This window comes from Lithobates pipiens, unplaced genomic scaffold, assembly GCF_037356315.1.
Source record: "Lithobates pipiens isolate NorthernLeopardFrog02 unplaced genomic scaffold, aLitPip1_a1.2 Scaffold_13, whole genome shotgun sequence".
NCBI classification, from domain to species: domain Eukaryota; kingdom Metazoa; phylum Chordata; class Amphibia; order Anura; family Ranidae; genus Lithobates; species Lithobates pipiens.
This window is the reverse complement of record NW_027507718.1, coordinates 339,910,429-339,929,570: the sequence shown is the minus strand read 5'-3', so window position 1 is coordinate 339,929,570 and position 19,142 is coordinate 339,910,429. Positions and strand designations below refer to the sequence as shown.

Here is a 19,142-nt window from a genome sequence, read left to right as displayed (position 1 = left end):
GCATTTTTTTTTTTTTTTGCATTGGTGTCATTTGTGACTGTAATAACTGTTAGGGCAGTTAGGGTTAGCCCCCTTTAGTTCTAATGTACCCCCCTAACCCCCCCAATAAAGGTTTAACCCCGTGATCACCCCCCGTCGCCAGTGTCACTAAGGCTGGGTTCACATTGCAGCGGTTTATGAGAACGGATGTGATTCGCACCGCACTGCAGTGCAAATCACATCCGATCCCTGTGCGATTCGAGTTCAGCCATTCGCCGCACCCGCCGCAAATTCGCACGGGACCCTTTTTTTGGTCCGCAGCAGAATCGGATCGCATGGGTGTTCACACCATGCGATCCGAGTTTGCAGATCGCACTGCGATATGCGAACTGATCTGGGGGTGTCATTAACATTTCACTGACACTCCCAGCAGTTCGCATAGGGCAGTGTGAACTGCCGCCGGGAGGCATGCGATGCGGGAACCCGCCGCGGATTCGTGGCGTTCCCGCATCGCTCCAGTGTGAACCCAGCCTAATAAGCGATCATTTTTCTGATCGCTGTATTAGTGTCACAGGTGACGCTAGTTAGGCAGGTAGGTATTTAGGTTCGCCGCAGCTTTTTATAGCGCCAGGGACCCCATATACTACCGCATAAAGCCCCCTGATTGCCCCCTAGTTAACCCTTTCACCAGTGATCACCATATAACTGTTACAGGTGACTCTGGTTGGTTCGTTATTTTTTTATAGTTTCAGGGCACCCGCCATTTATTACCTAGTCTCACTAGTGTACCCCTAAATTTAGGGGTGTCTACTTTCCAAACTGGGGTCATTTGGGGGGGGTTTGTGCCATCTTGGCATTTTATGGCCTTCAAAACTGTAACGCCCTTAGAAAGCCTGAAGGCGGTGCTTGGTTTTCGGGGCCCCGTACGCGGCTAGGCTCCCAAAAAGTCCCACATATGTGGTATCCCCATACTCAGGAGAAGCAGCAGAATTTATTTTGGGGTGTCATTTCACATATGCCCATGGCATGCGTGAGCAATATATCATTTAGTGACAACTTTGTGAAAAAATAAAATAAAATAAAAAAGTTTGTAATTTTCCCGCAACTTGTGGCAAAATATAAAATATTCCATGGACTCAACATGCCTCTCAGCAAATAGCTTGGGGTGTCTACTTTCTAAAATGGGGTCATTTGTGGGGGTTTTGTGCCATCTTGGCATTTTATAGCCTTCAAAACTGTAATAGGTAGTGAGAAGTGAAATCAAAAATTTACGCCCTTAGAAAGCCTGATGGCGGTGCTTGGTTTTCGGGGCCCCGTACGCGGCTAGGCTCCCAAAAAGTCCCACATATGTGGTATCCCCGTACTCAGGAGAAGCAGCAGAATTTATTTTGGGGTGTCATTTCACATATGCCCATAGCATGTGTGAGCAATATATCATTTAGTGACAACTTTGTGTAAAAAAAAAAAAAAAAAAGTTTGTAATTTTCCCGCAACTTGTGGCAAAATATAAAATATTCCATGGACTCAACATGCCTCTCAGCAAATAGCTTGGGGTGTCTACTTTCTAAAATGGGGTCATTTGTGGGGGTTTTGTGCCATCTTGGCATTTTATGGCCTTCAAAACTGTAATAGGTAGTGAGAAGTGAAATCAAAAATTTTCGCCCTTAGAAAGCCTGAAGGCGGTGCTTGGTTTTCGGGGCCCCGTACGCGGCTAGGCTCCCAAAAAGTACCACATATGTGGTATCCCCGTACTTAGGAGAAGCAGCAGAATTTATTTTGGGGTGTCATTTCACATATGCCCATAGCATGTGTGAGCAATATATCATTTAGTGACAACTTTGTGTAAAAAAAAAAAATATATATTTTTTTGTCATTATTCAATCGCTTGAGGCAAAAAAATAAAATATTCAATGGGCTCAACATGCCACTTATCAATTTCCTTAGGGGGTCTACTTTCCAAAATGGGGTCATTTGGGGGGGTTTTGTACTGCCCTGCCATTTTAGCACCTCAAGAAATGAGATAGGCAGTCGTAAACTAAAAGCTGCGTAAATTCCAGAAAACGTACCTTAGTTTGTAGATGTGACAACTTTTGCGCAAACCAATAAATATACAGTTATTGACTTTTTTTTTACCAAAGACATGTGGCTGAATACATTTTGGCCTAAATGTATGACTAAAATTGAGTTTATTGGATTTTTCTAATAACAAAAATTAGAAAATATCATTTTTTTTCAAAATTTGCGGTCTTTTTACGTTTATATCGCAAAAAATAAAAATCGCAGAGGCAATCAAATACCATCAAAAGAAAGCTCTATTTGTGGGAAGAAAATGACGCAAATTTTGTTTGGGTACAACATTACATGACCGCGCAATTACCAGTTAAAGCAGCGCAGTGCCAAATTGTAAAAAGACCTCTGGTCATTGACCAGCAAAATGGTCCGGTCTGAAAGTGGTTAAGGAAAGGGTTTCTTCTTTTCCTCTCAGAGCTCATTCCACTAGGTCTTTTTGTTTTTTGGGGGACTTTTTCAGCATCAAGCATCTACATCCAAGATTTGCAAGGCTACGACCTGGTCTTCTGTTCACATGCTATCTGGGTTCTACCAGATAAAGGTTCAGGCCTCTGCTGCTACAAGCATCAGGCCCCATTGTGCTTCAAGCTGTCATCTATGTGTTTTTGGCTCCCTTAACCCTATTTATTTATTTTTTTGTGGACATGTTTGCAGTTCAGTTCTGTACTGTTAGGCTCCATGCACACTGGAGCTCATAAACTGTTTTTGTTAAAAGCTCATAAACTCCACTCTATGTTAGCCTATGTGTCCATGCACACATGGACGCTTTTTAGCTTTTGACCCCATTCACACCTGAGCGTTTTGTAGATTGAAGCCTGAAGCTACAAAACGCTAGAGGGGAAAAATTCTATTATTCTCAATGGAGATGGTTCACATCTCCACTACATGTAGTGGAACGCCTGAAGCTCAAACAAGTTCCAGACCCTTTTTTGTCGCTCGAATTGAGTAGATTTGGGTGTTTTTCTTTTAACATTGGTGACCTTTTGCCCTGCACAAAATTGCGGAAAATCGCGGTAAAAACCGCTGTGAATCGCGGTAATAAATGCCGCAAAAAACGCTTGAAAACGCTACGCTCAGGTGTGAATGCAGCCTTAATGAGCAGTGGCGTTTATGGGCTTTTTTCTGAATGCCAGAAATTTGCATTCAAAGTGCCGTTTTTCACCACCAAAAAACTGCAAACGCCGATAAATGCTCAGGAACGCTTATAAATGCTCATAAACACGTGTTAATTAGTGTTCGGTGTTCTATTTTTTCAATACATTGTGGGAGTTTGGAATGCACTGTGGGATTTTTGGAGTGTCCACTGTGTATTTTTTTTTTTAAATGCCCATAAACACTAACGCTAATAAACGCTAGTACAAAACGCTGTTAAAAGCACGTTTTTCAAACCAGCATTTTCTGCCAGCAGTCTGGCGTCCAGAAAAAGCTTTTTGGAGCTTCAGTGTGCATGGAGCCTTAAAGTGTCACTAAATGCAAATTTTTTATTTTTATTTTGAATAGAGTAATAGAGGGTTATAACGATCAGTTTTTTTTTTCATGTGTGGCCCATCACAGAGCTTTCCCTTCACTTCCTGTCCCATGATCAAAACAAACAGTGAGATGACATCCCTGAAAAGTGAAGGAGTTCCCGGGTGTCACCAGAACTCGTGTCTTCATTGGAAGATACCTTTTTTTATTTCTGTTCTGATGTCAACTCCAAATTTTGGATTTTCTTTTCCAAGACAAATAGAGAGGGTAAACCTCCTTAATGTTGGCACAGACAGCAACGAAACCTGATACAAATTCTAATCCCTATCCACTCTATCCAAAACTAAAAATATTGTTTGCTTTTAGTGGCACTTTAAGATAATGAGAATCTCTTATCTTGGAAAACAGCACAGGGGGCACAGGACCCTCAACTCCGTCTTCTGTAGTCACTGCTTATTGCTTGCATTAAAACTGGATTCTCTCAGAGTGGGTGGGTTTATGTGAGTGTACAGTAGGGGTGGGTGGCCTTTAGCAGTGTTTTGCCAGTATTTAATCACTTGAAGGGAGCCCATATGTGGTCACAGTCTATGAATACAAGTCTTGTACTGTACTCCAAGGTAAGAAATTTGTAAGTCAAATTTTTTTTTTTTAATGACATAATGCCCAACACTAGTCTTACAAATTTAATGTACTTGAGTATATTCTAGTTGTAAATGCGCATCCCTGCACATATTCTCCTTAGAAGCATCTATATGTTGCTTTGGCAGTAATATTACTGCAATTATTTAGGTATGCAAAGTGCATTACAAAACACTGGTTGAGCAGGGGGCTTGGTAGGGTGTTTAACAAGTAGTATTATGGTCAATTTCTATGTGTTTTTTTTTTGTTTTTTGTTTTTTTTTGTGTGTTTCAATGTTCTGTGTTCTTTAAAGGTTTATGCCAGAACCAAACCTTCCCCCACTGATACTTTATGATACCAAGACATTACCAAATAATGTGGATGCCAGTCAAGTTATAAATATAGACTTGATTAAAGAAATGTTGCCAGAACTTCCAAGTGTCACCAGGGAAAGACTTGTTGAAGAATATGGGATCTTGCCTGAGCACAGTTTTGTTCTAGTGGTAAGTTTATTTTGAGCTGGTCAATGCTCTTAAGCTTGTACTAATGTAATATTAACAGAATAATGCTCTGAAAAAATTAACAAGGCACACTATGGGGGAGATTAACTAAAACTGGTGCACGCATAATCTGGTGCAGCTGTGCATAGTAACCGATAATCTTCTAACTTCAGCTTGTTCAATTATGTTTTGACAATAAAATCTAGAAGCTGATTGGCTACTATGCACAGCTGCATCAGATTCTGTGTGCTCCAGTTTTAGTAAATGTCCCCCTATGCCTTTTAGTTTTCAAACAAGTAGTTGAGGAAGAGAAGATGAGCCTTAAAATCATAGCATTGGTCTCAGAGGTTTTTAAAGTATAAGTTCACTTTAAAAAAATAATACATGCACATTTTTTGCAGGTTAATAAATGTGCATTTAATACTTTTTTCATAGGAAGAGCATTGCATCCACGATCAGCAGATCAAGGGTTCAATATCAGGTTGCTGCAGACAATCAGTATAGCTGTCTGCCCTATACTTTCCAGACAGTTACTGGAGAGCAGGAAGAGTAATGAACTACAAGGATGCTCATCAGTGCCCTGGAGGTTCATTGAGTATTACAAGCCATTCTCTGTGTTGGCAGACAGGACTTGTAGTATATTCACAGATCCTCTTCCCATCTGGCCTATTGCAATGTAACGGCTGGGCAGGAGCACTGTTGTTCCGGGCTGCTCTCTGTCGCAATCTGTCACCCGCCATGTCCATGTGACCAATCACAGCAGATCACATGACAGTTGTACACAATGAAATGCTTTTGTTACATGCCTTTCATTGTGTACTATTGTGATGAGCTCTGTGATTGGTCACAGTTATCACATGCTGCAGACAGGGACAATCGCAGCTCATCTGTACCATGTGACTAACTGTGTCTAATCACAATAGTAAAAACTGAATGAGTAGTTTTCATTCAGAAAAAATGGTTACTTATAACTGTAAAATTCAGTTATAAGCTTTTAACACAAAGAATGCTTTAATATTGCCTTTTTTATCTGTTAAATGTTTCCAAATTCTGAATGCTGAGAATTTTCACACAAAATCCTAAAGATATTCTTTTAAATTGTTAGTATAATACAATACTAATATTTAATGTGCGGTGTAATGAACTGGCTGTGGTTCAAACGTACCTGACATAAAAAGTACTCTTTTTTTTCCGCCTATGCGCACATATGGAATAGCATGAACTAGGCTTTTAACTGCTTTGCCACATATGTGCATACCTTTTTTTTGGAGGATTTGTTCCCAGTCACATGAGCACTGTGATGGCCAATAGCAGTAATCACTAGTAATAAAAAGCCACCTCTGTATCTTTTCCGCTCCGTGTGGAAATATACATACAGGGGAATTTAACCAAAACTAGATCAGACATAATCCAAAGCAGCTGTGCATGGCAACCAATCACCTTCTAACTTTCATTTTCAAAGCTTAAAGTAGAACTAAAAGCAAAACTTTATTTTTCATTTTGGATAGCATAATATTTATTTTTTGCCATCTACATCCTATTGGGGATATTTCCCTTCACATCCTGTCCCATAGCCAAAACAGAAAGTAAGAGAAAATCCTTCTGTGAGGGAATCAATCCGTCATTGTCACCACGGTCAGTAGAACTAGTGTTTCTGTTGGAAGATGTCCCCACTATTCCTGTTCTGGGGACAACCCAAAATTTGGCATTTTCTTTTACTTCACTTTACCTTTGGTGATAACAGTAACATAAAAAATATAAATAACAGGTCTAATTGTTTGAATCTCCCTGATTGGGGGCACAGGCAGCTATACATACCTGACAGGTGTTCTAATTTTTTTGAATGGTTCCATGTTCTAAGAAAAGAATGTTCACCAGTAACCATGATCTCCAAAAATGGGTCCAATAGTTTAATCAGCGATCACATAACTACAACAGAAAGCGGTGTATCGGAGCCGCACAGAACCCCTTCATCAGGCATGTGACAAATTGTGATACAAACCAAACACTATTTTTGACTATATACGGTTCCAGCCGGTGGTTGCTTCAGCACACATTTATAAACAGCCATTTCTACAGGAATGTGTACGTTGGGAATATTACATTGAAAGTTTTGAACTGGTTCCATATTCTGTCAGCTCCAGTAAATGGGGTTTGTGGTTGTAGATGGGGTTCCCTCAGAACATAGACCAGTCTCTAGTGGGGTACCACAAGGCTCTGTACTGGGTCCTGTTTTATTTAACCTATATGTAAGTAAAATAACTAAAAGTTTGTTGGTCAAGAAGGTATGTCTTTTTGCTGATGACACACGTGTGTAATAGGGTTGATAACCCTGGAGGTGACTGTAACATGGAACATGATTTGGCACTGCTGGAAGATTGGTCAAAGCAGTGGAGACTGCAGTTCAATATTTCTGAATGTAAAATAATGCACCTAGGGAAAAAGAATCCCCTTAGAGAGTACAACATTGGGGGTACAGTGTTAGCCAGCACTAGAGAGGAAAAAGATTTGTCAGTGCTTATTTCAGATGATTGCAAAATGAGCAAACAGAGGGACCAGGCAGTGGGAAAAGCGAATAGAATACTAGGATGCATTCCTAGAGGGATCACCAGCAGGAGGAAGAAGGTCTCGATTCCCCTATATAGATTTTCAGTGAGACCTCATTTAAAATACTGTGTCCAGTTCTGGAGACCTCAGTTACAGAAAGATATTAATAATATAGAAAAAGTTCAGAGGCGACTAATAAAAATGGTGAAAGGTGTGGGTGATAAAACATATCGAGAGCAACTTCAAGAACTTAATATGTACAGTCTGGAGGAAATACGGGAAAGGGGAGACACGACTGAAACCTTTAAATACATCAAGGGGTGCGTAAGGTTGAGGAAGGCAGTCTTTTCAATATGAAACCAAAATCAAGAACAGGGGGACATGACCTCAGACTAAATGGAGAAAAAGTTTAAAAGGAATCTTAGAAAATATTATTTTCCTGGAAGGGTAGTTGATGAGTGGAATAAACTTCCAACAGAGGTAGTGAGACAGTCAACAGTAAATGGCTTCAAACATGCTTGGGATAAACATAGATCTATAGTCGGACAACAAGGCTAATGAACCCCCCCCCCCCCCCCCAAAAAAATAAAAATAAATAAATGCAATGGGCAGACTCGATGGACTACAGTCTTTCTGCTGTCACTTTTCTATGTTTTTTAATAAGAAATAAAGTAACGGCAAAGAGAACATATTACCCTTATTTTATCTCAATAAATGATTGTGATGTACAACTGAAACATCGTTTGCTGTTGGAATTTGTATGATTTGCAGGTCACACATACCTGTAAGGCTGGGTTCACACTGGTACAACATGACAGTCGCACGACGCACTTTGTGTCTGGTATGAATCCCTAGGGTGAACTCTGCGCTAAATAAAAAAAAACAACCAATGGGTTCCTCCTCCAGGCCCTTCTGTCTGGCATGGATTTTAAGGGGAACCCCGCACGCCGAAAATCAGCATGAGGTCTCCCCAAAATCCATACCAGACCCTTATCTGATCATGCAGCCTGGCAGGTTAGGAAAGGGGGTGGGGATGAGCGAGAGCACCCACCCCTCCTGAACCATACCAGGCCACATGACCTCAACATGGGGAGGGGTGGATGCTTTAGGGCAGAGGGGGGCCTTGCGCCCCCCACCCCAAAGCACCTTGTCCCCATGTTGATGAGGACATAGGCCTCTTCCTGACAACCCTGGCCGTTGGTTGTCATGGTCTGCAGGTGGGGGGCTTATCGGAATCTGGAAGCCCCCTTTAACAAGGGGGCCCCCAGATCCCGGCCCCCCCACTCAACGTGCATGAGTATGGGGTACATTGTACCCCTACCCATTCACCTAAAAAAAAAGTGTCCAAAATAAAACGCAGCACACAGGAAAAATGTGTTTCTTTTCTTACATCAGGGGACACAGAGCCATAGTAATAACTATGTGGGTTATATCGGCATATCAGGTGCTGGACACTGGCACGCCTTTTTAAGGCGTGAACTTCCCCCATATAACCCCTCCCATTACTGGGAGTCCTCAGTTTTTTCACCAGTGCCTAAGGTGTTGGGCAGGTGTAAGGATGTGTGTACTGAGCTCCATGGGCAGTAATCCTTTGAGAGCTAGCCATCTTGACCGGATCCATTCTGATGTCTCCGTAATGGACTAAATGAACGGTACCCAGGCCTCGTCATCCGAAGACACAAGGTTTTGCTTGCGAATGCTTTTAAAGCTGGACCTGGGATCCAGTACTTTTTGGTAGTGAGGCCAATAAAAGTTTACTGGCAGGGTCTTCTCGTAGGTCCAGGATTGTGGGATTACCTGAATGTACCCCTGTTCTTGAAGGTTTCCTTTCAAGGTCTCGGAGCCTACCATGAAGGGCGAAGATTGTTTTTTTTTTATCTCTGATAAAGCCCTGCGGTGAGGAAAGGTAGGGGAGATTTTCTGCAAGGAATCTCTCCTTCCATGTATTTATGTTGTCATGTCATGTCTATGTGTCACCACTGGAGGCTGTATTGAGCACTCACCATTCTAACGCTGGAAACAGCAGAAGCTTTCACGCTCCTCTCCGTTCAGGACAGCTCAGACCCTCAGATATGAAGGGGGGTCTGATAACTTCCTGGGCCCCCAGATTGGTGATTTTGCTCTATTTAAATGCCAGCCAGCTGCCTCTTTTTCTTTAAAAAAAAGAAAAAGGAAAAAAGTTTTTTGGGCAAGTCGCAGCCGCTCACCGAGCGGAGGATTTACCCCCCGCCAACGCCCGCCATGATGCCGGTGCTCATGCAGAAGATTTGCATCCCTGTTTGAAACAGGAAGGGGGGCGTTTTCACGTGGGGGGCCTGGCTAGACCACGTCAGGCGCCGGCCACACGTGTAGGAAGTAGTTAGAGCTCTGCAAGAGAAGCTACTGCCTGGCGGTGGAGGGACAGAGCAGAGTAGTTGCTGGTCAGGTTTGGTGACACAGGCATTTTCCTTTTGGCAACATTGTACTGTACAGCTAGGACTAATAGCAGTTATTGTACTGTACTATAGCCTAGCAAGTGAAACATTCTTTTGCTGGTACTGCCTCTGCTTTGTACTGTAAGCTATGAGTGACAAAGGGACCAGGAACTCCTCTAAGGGTTCTAAGGGGTTAATGGTATACAACAAACTAAAAACTCTTCCAAGAGAATGTCTGTCTTCCTCCCCCGAGAGGTAAAAAGAAAAATACGGCCAGTCAGATGAGCCGTCAAGGGTAGAACACTTCTGTCCTTGTGTATTTCATATAAACAGGTTTTTCTTCTACCATTTAAAAGGTTGTTGCTATGATGTCTCTCCATAGTAGGACTAAACATAGCAGATTCCCATCTAGTCCTCTGGGCCCTTTGCTGAGGAGGCTGGGGATCAGGTAGATCTTCCCAAATATTGGAAGATACTTATTTTTCCTCTCCAGAGGATCCTAACAGGGAGGGAGTAGCCGCACAGCTCAGGTGTTTGTCTACTTCCTTTTTTAACCCTTACTTAACCCCTTTGTTGCCCTGCCACATGCTCTTGAGGTATCTACCTCTAATAGGGTTAATTTGAACCTCCCCCACCTGGGGATGTTTTTTCCTATTCATGCATAACTTATATATTCTGAATGGGAACCTTTCTGTGAAAGAAATGGGAGGTTCCAGCTATTAATGCTGCATCACCTCAGTGAGCAGAGTCTCACATGTCCAGTGGATAATGCACTGATGTTAAAGGATCCAGCAAGTTAAGGTTGGATTTTCCTTTTAAAAGACAAGATGTCTTTTGCAGTTCTGGCTGCAATTGGAGCAGCTCAGTCCATTAACCCTTTAATGTCTGCTCCACTATTGTGGTGGAGCACATTTTGAGTCATGTCAATGCATTGGAATGTGGACTCCAAGGGGTTAAGGAACAGGTGTGAGATACCTGAAAGTTCTGCCTGATCAGCAGGCCCAGCAAGGGGCTGGTGTATTTGATGCACTGTGTCTCACAGATGCTATGAAGGACTCGATCGTTTAAGCCCTATGGCTTATACTTGGACTAGTGCATTTTTGCAGAGGTCCATGGCTGAGATATTGATCAGCCGAAGCACCAGGGGAAAACCCTTATCCAGTCTGTGTCCCTTCCTGGGGTACGACTATTTAGAGTGGATAAGTACATCCAAAAGGGGTAAATCTCTCTTTAACAGTAAAAGGAGGTTCAAACAGTTCTCCTTTAACCACTTCCCACCCGGCCTATGCATATATACGGCCGAGTGGGAGCCGTCTACTTCTGATAGGACGTTCAGGAACGTCCTTCAGAAGTAGCGGGATCGCGCGCGCGCATGCCCGCGCAGCGGCGCGATCCCGATGTGCTCGTGTCACCCGGACACGGCACATCTCAGATCGGCAGGAGGGCTCTGTGATTGGCCCTCCTGATCACATGACGGCCGTGTCCAATCACGGCCGTCATGTGATGTAAACAAACAGCCGGTTGCTAGGCAATCGGCTCTCCTCTCCTCACATGGAAGTCATCGCTGAGGAGAGGAGAGCAGAACGCTGCAGCCGGCTGATGATCAGTGAGTATGAGCTGTTTTTTACAGCTTTTTACTCACTGATCATCAGTCTAGTGTAAACACACAACACAGTGTAAACACAGTCCCCACACATGTCCCCAAAACACACATGTCCCCAAAACATACATGTCCCCAAATAATAAAAATACATGTCCCTAATAATAAAAACATGTCCCCCACATATGTCCCACTAAAATCACATGTCCCAATGATTATCTGCACACATATGTACGTGATCACCTGCACACATATGTACATGATCATTTGCGTACATATGTCCGTGATCACACAAACCAATTATTATACACTTAACGGAATTTTTTTTACCAAAAACATGTAGCAGAATACATTTTGGCTTAAATTTATGACAAAATTTGATTTTATTGGATTTCTTTTAAAATAGAAAAAAGAAAATATTGCTTTTTTTCTGAATTTCCTTTTTTTTTTGCACTTATATCGCAAAAAATAAAAAACGGAGTCGTGAATAAATAACACCAAAATAAAGCTCTATTTGTGCGAACAAAATGATAACAATTTTATTTGGGTACAGTGTAGCATGACCGCGCAATTGTCACTGAAAGCGCTAGAGCGATGAAAGCTGAAAATTGGGCTGGGAAGGAAGGGGGCGAAAGTGCCCTGTATTGTAGTGGTTAATCATGCAGCCTCTCCTATGCCTGGGGTATCTGCCTTTAGGCAGTCTCGACAGCCTCAATCGTCAGGTTCAGGATAAAGTTCCCAGGGGCAGCAGCAGGATCTTGGGGCAGAAAGCCCATGAAGCAGAATGCTAAGGCCTTCTTATGAAGGAGCACTCCCACTCGTTTGAGTGAGGGGGAAGGTCCTGCGATTCTCAAAGTCTGGCAGGAACAATGTTAAGAGCAGAATTATTTCTGCAATTTTTTTTTCTCTAGGTTACATCTAGAGTTTCAAGAGCCCGGGTGGCCCAGTCGGCTTTCGATCTGAGGGTTTGGGGTTCGGGTCTTGTTCAGGTGCTACCTGTGGGGTCCTTGGGGCTGCTGATGCAGCAGTCTTTATGCAAGAGTGACCGTCTCCTCAAAGAATGCTCCTAAGGTTCCAGAACAAAAAGAGAAAGAAAGAAGAAAAGTGTCTCTTTGTTCTCTGGATCAGCTGTTATCACAGTCAGTTATATCAGAGATTCCCTTAGTGGAACAGGGTTTTTTTGGCTCAAACCTTTTAAGGTCCCAGAGCCAAGCAGAGAGGTAAGGCCCACTCTAGATCTCGGAGATCTGAATTGGCACTTAAACATCTGATCCTTTCATAATTTGATCAGCTGTGTCCATCCTGCAAGGAGGGGAGTTGCATATCTCTGTGCCAGTTTCCTGCTTACCAGAAATCTCTGCGGTTTGAAATATAAAATTATTTTTATCAATCGTGGCACTGCCATTCGGCTTAGCCACAGCACTACGAGTGTTCTGAAAGATTCTGGAACCTCCTTTAGCCAGGTTAAAGGCTCAAGGCATAGCGGTCCTAGCCTATTAGAAGATCTACTTTGAATAGATCATTCAGTCTCAGATCTAAAACTAGAGTCTAATCTCAGCTGTAGATAGCTGAAACCGCTAGGTTGGATTCTCAGCCTAGTAAGATTCTCCTTAAAACCATCAAGGAGGTTACTTGGGGGCTGGTTATAGATACCATACAGAAGAAGGTATTCTTACCCAAGACATGAATTAGTTGCATTGTAGGACTAATGCAACTTATCAGCAAAGGAAAATTCCTTCATTTTGGCTGCAGGAGATTTTTAGGGGAAATGGTGACCTCCTTCAAGGCCATCCTTTACGCGCAGTTAAGACCGTGATCTGACTTTGATCTGTCTTCTGTGATATTCAATGGGCTGAAGTAGGATCAAAGTCAGACCAAAGTAGTGCAGGGAGCATTTTCAAAGTCAGACCAACTTGTGTCTGACCAGTTAAGATGGCTGTCATAGGGAAACATTGATTTTCACACATCATGTGACATGAACTCCCAATGTCTGAACATTTTTCGTACCAGTGTGAACCCGGCCTCAAGGTCATAAAGTGACTGACACTTTGGTGCAAGAGCAGACACTTTCAGAGCACGTAGGAAGCCCCCCAACTCCAAGGTTTTATAAATTCTGAATCAAATTGTAGGGCTGTGCTGTGGGTTGTTCCCTCCCTACTCCTGCACTTAGCCCATTGACCAATCACTTGATGGGCAACAGTCAGACAAACAACAAACATGGGGGGCAGAGCTTTAACCAGGTTTGGTTGAAATTGTGCCTAGGTTTAAGGGGGCTGGGGGTTGGAACAAACCTTCAGACAAATGGAGATTTCGGGGGGGTTACCCAAATTACACTGTGGTCAATTTAGCTGCTTTAACAACTGACCCTGCATTTCAGTTTAGTTTGCAGTTTTACTCTTTCATTTATGATCTTACCATTGCCATAATCATGTCATGTACTAGTTCACGTTTGTTTTCCATTAATTTGTTTATTCTTATTGACCCCTTTGTTTTTTTATTTCCATTTATGTATCTTATCCTTTACACATTAGTTTAAACATAAAAACTACTAAACTCTAATGCTATAGCTAGTAATTTATCCGCAAAAATGCATATATGTTGCCTGTTGCTATAACAACCTGTTGTCAGTTATTGTTTGAAGAGTAGACTAAGAAACTGTTGATGCATGCAATAATGGTCCAGAAGAGGCGTATTTACAACTAAATCACATATTGAAAGCTTTGCTGCCTGGAAACTATAAAGTTCTTGTAGACATCCTGCAGTTGTTATTACCAGTGCTAATTAAATGTATTTTTCACTATTTTCATTTTCTTGAGATGCTTCGTCGTATAACTGAAAATGGCAGGGTATTGCTAAATAAAAATATAATAAATAAATATAAAAAATATAATATCCACAGCAGCCAATCTGAATCTATATTGTACTTCTCTGACCTCAATGAAGGTAAAGCGTTTGTTAACCTTAAAAAAATAAATGGATCCTGTTCCTTTAAAGCATGAATAACAGCATAGTGCATGTGCTTTGTCGTTTGGCCCTTTCTGTCACCTAAAAACCAGCCAGGTTCTGCCCTCCCCCTGTAAACTGACCACGGTATACCATGGCTGTTGAGCCCTGTCACTGTGGTAAAGTTACATGCTTCCGTCATCCGCAGCCCTACTCTGTCCTCTCTCCCCCGTCATCTCCCCCCTCCCCTCCATGCCTGTCAGCTTGTGTGTGATCCATGCCCTCCCCGCCCCTCCCCTGCTGCTGCCATACTATGCCTAATAACATTCATTACTAACTAGTATGCCCTCTGTTATATCAGGTTAAATCGTTCAGTGCCATTGTATTTTAAAAATGATGCGGTGCATTACCTTACCGAAGACAGTCGCTGAATGGTCACATGACCACCCGAGGCTCTCCTCCTGGTGACATCAGAGGGAACCCTCAGCCCCTCCCTCTGTAGTCTTTTAAGTGGGGGAAGGAGAGCGCCGTGACAGTGACCCTGCAAAATAAGGTATTGTGCCGCATCATTTTTAAAAAAACAATGGCACTTAAAAATTTAACCTGATATAACAGAGGGCATACTAGTTAGTAATTAAGGTGACTTTACAACCACTTTAATTGTTATTGATTAATATGGGTTATATGCCAGTGACACCTAGGACACATAGAAAATAATTGTTTCTATGTGCCTGTTCTCACTGCAATGCAAACTGGAGGTGCAATGCGATGAGGTGCGATAAAAGGCCAACTTGATGTGCTTGTATGGATGACAAATCTATGTCTTTTTTGTTCGTCAACCAAAAGCAGATTATTTCAATGCAGGTTTGAGGACAGGCAGACTCGCATCTTATTTATCTTTGTGCTAAATCTGTATGTCTCTCACCACCCTTAATTTTCAGTTTCTTGTATAGGCAGTGGGAATGTGGTTTCTCTGGAAACCTTCTGATAAACAGGCCTCAATGCAGAACAGAACTGTGACAAATTTAACTAATGACATGCACTATATTACCAAAAGATTTGGAACACCTGCGATTACAGGAACTTTAATGGCAAACCAGTCTTGATCCTTAGGGTTCACTATTGAGTTTGCCTTCCCTTTGCAGCTATAACAGCTTCAACTCTTCTAGGAAGGCTGTCCACAATGTTTAGGAGTGTGTCTATGGGAATATTTGACCATTCATCCAGAAGCGCATTTGTGAGGTCAGGCACTGATGTGTACGAGAAGGCCTGGCTCTCAGTCTCCGCTATAATTTATCCCAAAGGTTTTCTATCAGGTTGAGGTCAGGACTCTTTGCAGGCCAGTCAAGTTCCTCCATCCCAAACTTGCTCATCCATGTCTTTATAGACCTTGCATATGCACTGGTCCAAATCATTTGGTGGGGTTGTTTTTCAGGGGTTGGGCTTAGTCTCTTAGTTCCAGTGAAGAGAACTCTTAAGGCGTCAACATACCATGACATTTTGGACAATTTCATGCTCCCAACTTTGTGGAAACAGTTTGGGGATGGCCACTTTCTGTTCCGATATCACCAGTGCACAAACAAGGTCCATAAAGACATGGATTAGCGAGTTTGGGGTGGAGGAACTTGACTGGCTTGCACAGAGTCCTGACCTCAACCCAATAAAACACATTTTGGATGATTTAGAGTGGAGACTGTGAGCCAGGCCTTCCCATCCACATCAGTGCCTGACCACACAAATGCGCTTCTGGAGGAATGGTCAAACATTCCCATAGACACACTCCTATACCTTGTGGACAGCCTTCTCAGAAGAGTTGAAGCTGTTATAGCTGCAAAGAGTGGGCCAACTCAATATTGAACCCTATGGACCAAGACTGGGATGCCATTAAAGTTCATGTGCGTGTAAAGGTAGTCTTTAACCACTTTCAGACCGGACCATTTTGCTGGTAAATGACCAGAGGTCTTTTTACACTTTGGCACTGCGCTGCTTTAACTGGTAATTGCGCGGTCATGCAATGTTGTACCCAAACAAAATTTGCGTCCTTTTCTTCCCACAAATAGAGCTTTCTTTTGATGGTATTTGATTGCCTCTGCGATTTTTATTTTTTGCAATATAAACGTAAAAAGACCGCAAATTTTGAAAAAAAATGATATTTTCTACTTTTTGTTATTAGAAAAATCCAATAAACTCAATTTTAGTCATACATTTAGGCCAAAATGTATTCAGCCACATGTCTTTGGTAAAAAAAAAGTCAATAATTGTATATTTATTGGTTTGCGCAAAAGTTGTCACATCTACAAACTAAGGTACGTTTTCTGGAATTTACGCAGCTTTTAGTTTACGACTGCCTATCTCATTTCTTGAGGTGCTAAAATGGCAGGGCAGTACAAAACCCCCCCAAATGACCCCATTTTGGAAAGTAGACCCCCTAAGGAAATTGATAAGAGGCATGTTGAGCCCATTGAATATTTTTTTTTTTTGCCTCAAGCGATTGAATAATGACAAAAAAAAAAATTTTTTTTTTTTTTTTTACACAAAGTTGTCACTAAATGATATATTGCTCACACATGCTATGGGCGTATGTGAAATGACACCCCAAAATAAATTCTGCTGCTTCTCCTGAGTACGGGGATACCACATATGTGGGACTTTTTGGGAGCCTAGCCGCGTACGGGGCCCCGAAAACCAAGCACCGCCTTCAGGCTTTCTAAGGGCGTAAATTTTTGAGTTCACTTCTCACTACCTATTACAGTTTTGAAGGCCATAAAATGCCAAGATGGCACAAAACCCCCACAAATGACCCCATTTTAGAAAGTAGACACCCCAAGCTATTTGCTGAGAGGCATGTTGAGTTCATGGAATATTTTATATTTTGCCACAAGTTGCGGGAAAATTACAAACTTTTTTTTTTTTTTTTTTCACAAAGTTGTCACTAAATGATATATTGCTCATGCATGCCATGGGCATATGTGAAATGACACCCCAAAATAAATTCTGCTGCTTCTCCTGAGTACGGGGATACCACATATGTGGGACTTTTTGGGAGCCTAGCCGCGTACGGGGCCCCGAAAACCAAGCACCGCCTTCAGGCTTTCTAAGGGCGTAAATTTTTTAGTTCACTTCTCACTACCTATTACAGTTTTGAAGGCCATAAAATGCCAAGATGGCACAAAACCCCCACAAATGACCCCATTTTAGAAAGTAGACACCCCAAGCTATTTGCTGAGAGGCATGTTGAGTCCATGGAATATTTTATATTTTGCCACAAGTTGCGGGAAAATTACAAACTTTTTTTTTTTTTTTTTTCACAAAGTTGTCACTAAATGATATATTGCTCACGCATGCCATGGGCATATGTGAAATGACACCCCAAAATAAATTCTGCTGCTTCTCCTGAGTACGGGGATACCACATATGTGGGACTTTTTGGGAGCCTAGCCGCGTACGGGGCCCCGAAAACCAAGCACCTCCTTCAGGCTTTCTAAGGGCGTAAATTTTTGAGTTCACTTCTCACTACCTATTACAGTTTTGAAGGCCATAAAATGCCAAGATGGCACAAACCCCCCCCAAATGACCCCATTTTGGAAAGTAGACACCCCTAAATTTAGGGGTACACTAGTGAGACTAGGTAATAAATGGCGGGTGCCCTGAAACTATAAAAAAATAACTAACCAACCAGCGTCACCTGTAACAGTTATATGGTGATCACTGGTGAAAGGGTTAACTAGGGGGCAATTAGGGGGCTTTATGCGGTAGTATATGGGGGTCCCTGGCGCTATAAAAAGCTGCAGCGAACCTAAATACCTACCTGCCTAACTAGCGTCACCTGTGACACTAATACAGCGATCAGAAAAACGATTGCTTATTAGGCTGGGTTCACACTGGAGCGATGCGGGAACGCCACGAATGCGCGGCGGGTTCCCGCATCGCATGCCTCCCGGCGGCAGTTCACACTGCCCTATGCGAACTGCTGGGAGTGTCAGTGAAATGTTACTGACACCCCCAGATCAGTTCGCATATCGCAGTGCGATCTGCAAACTCAGTTCGCATGGTGTGAACACCCATGCGATCCGATTCTGCTGCGGGCCAAAAAAAGGGTCCCGTGCGAATTTGCGGCGGGTGCGGCGAATGGCTGAACTCGAATCGCACAGAGATCGGATGTGATTTGCACTGCAGTGCGGTGCGAATCACATCCGTTCTCATAAACCGCTGCAATGTGAACCCAGCCTTAGTGACACTGGCGACGGGGGGTGATCACGGGGTTAAACCTTTATTGGGGGGGTTAGGGGGGTACCTTAGAACTAAAGGGGGCTAACCCTAACTGCCCTAACAGTTATTAGTCACAAATGACACCCGCCGGGTGATCAGGGGGTTAAACCTTTATTAGGTAATAAATGGCGGGTGCCCTGAAACTATAAAAAAATAACTAACCAACCAGCGTCACCTGTAACAGTTATATGGTGATCACTGGTGAAAGGGTTAACTAGGGGGCAATCAGGGGGCTTTATGCGGTAGTATATGGGGGTCCCTGGCGCTATAAAAAGCTGCGGCGAACCTAAATACCTACCTGCCTAACTAGCGTCACCTGTGACACTAATACGGCGATCAGAAAAATGATCGCTTATTAGGCTGGGTTCACACTGGAGCGATGCGGAAACGCCGCGAATCCGCGACGGGTTCCCGCATCGCATGCCTCCCGGCGGCAGTTCACACTGCCCTATGCGAACTGCTGGGAGTGTCAGTGAAATGTTACTGACACCCCCAGATCAGTTTGCATATCGCAGTGCGATCTGCAAACTCGGATCGCATGGTGTGAACACCCATGCGATCCGATTCTGCTGCGGGCCAAAAAAAGGGTCCCGTGCGAATTTGCGGCGGGTGCGGGCGGGTGTGGCGGGTGCGGCGGGTGCGGCGAATGGCTGAACTCGAATCGCACAGAGATCGGATGTGATTTGCACTGCAGTGCGGTGCGAATCACATTCGTTCTCATAAACCGCTGCAAT

The 19,142-nt window shown here is 43.0% G+C and overlaps 1 protein-coding gene across 1 annotated transcript in view; it reads left to right on the top strand.

Moving 5' to 3' along the window:
* The window catches only part of GATB (glutamyl-tRNA amidotransferase subunit B), a 189,252-nt gene that overhangs the window by 112,086 nt on the left and 58,024 nt on the right, over window positions 1–19,142 (top strand). Inside the window, exon 9 of the mRNA XM_077477034.1 lies at window positions 4,449–4,638. Within this exon, the coding sequence (XP_077333160.1) occupies window positions 4,449–4,638 (190 nt within the window). The remainder of the gene's footprint in view (window positions 1–4,448; window positions 4,639–19,142) is intronic.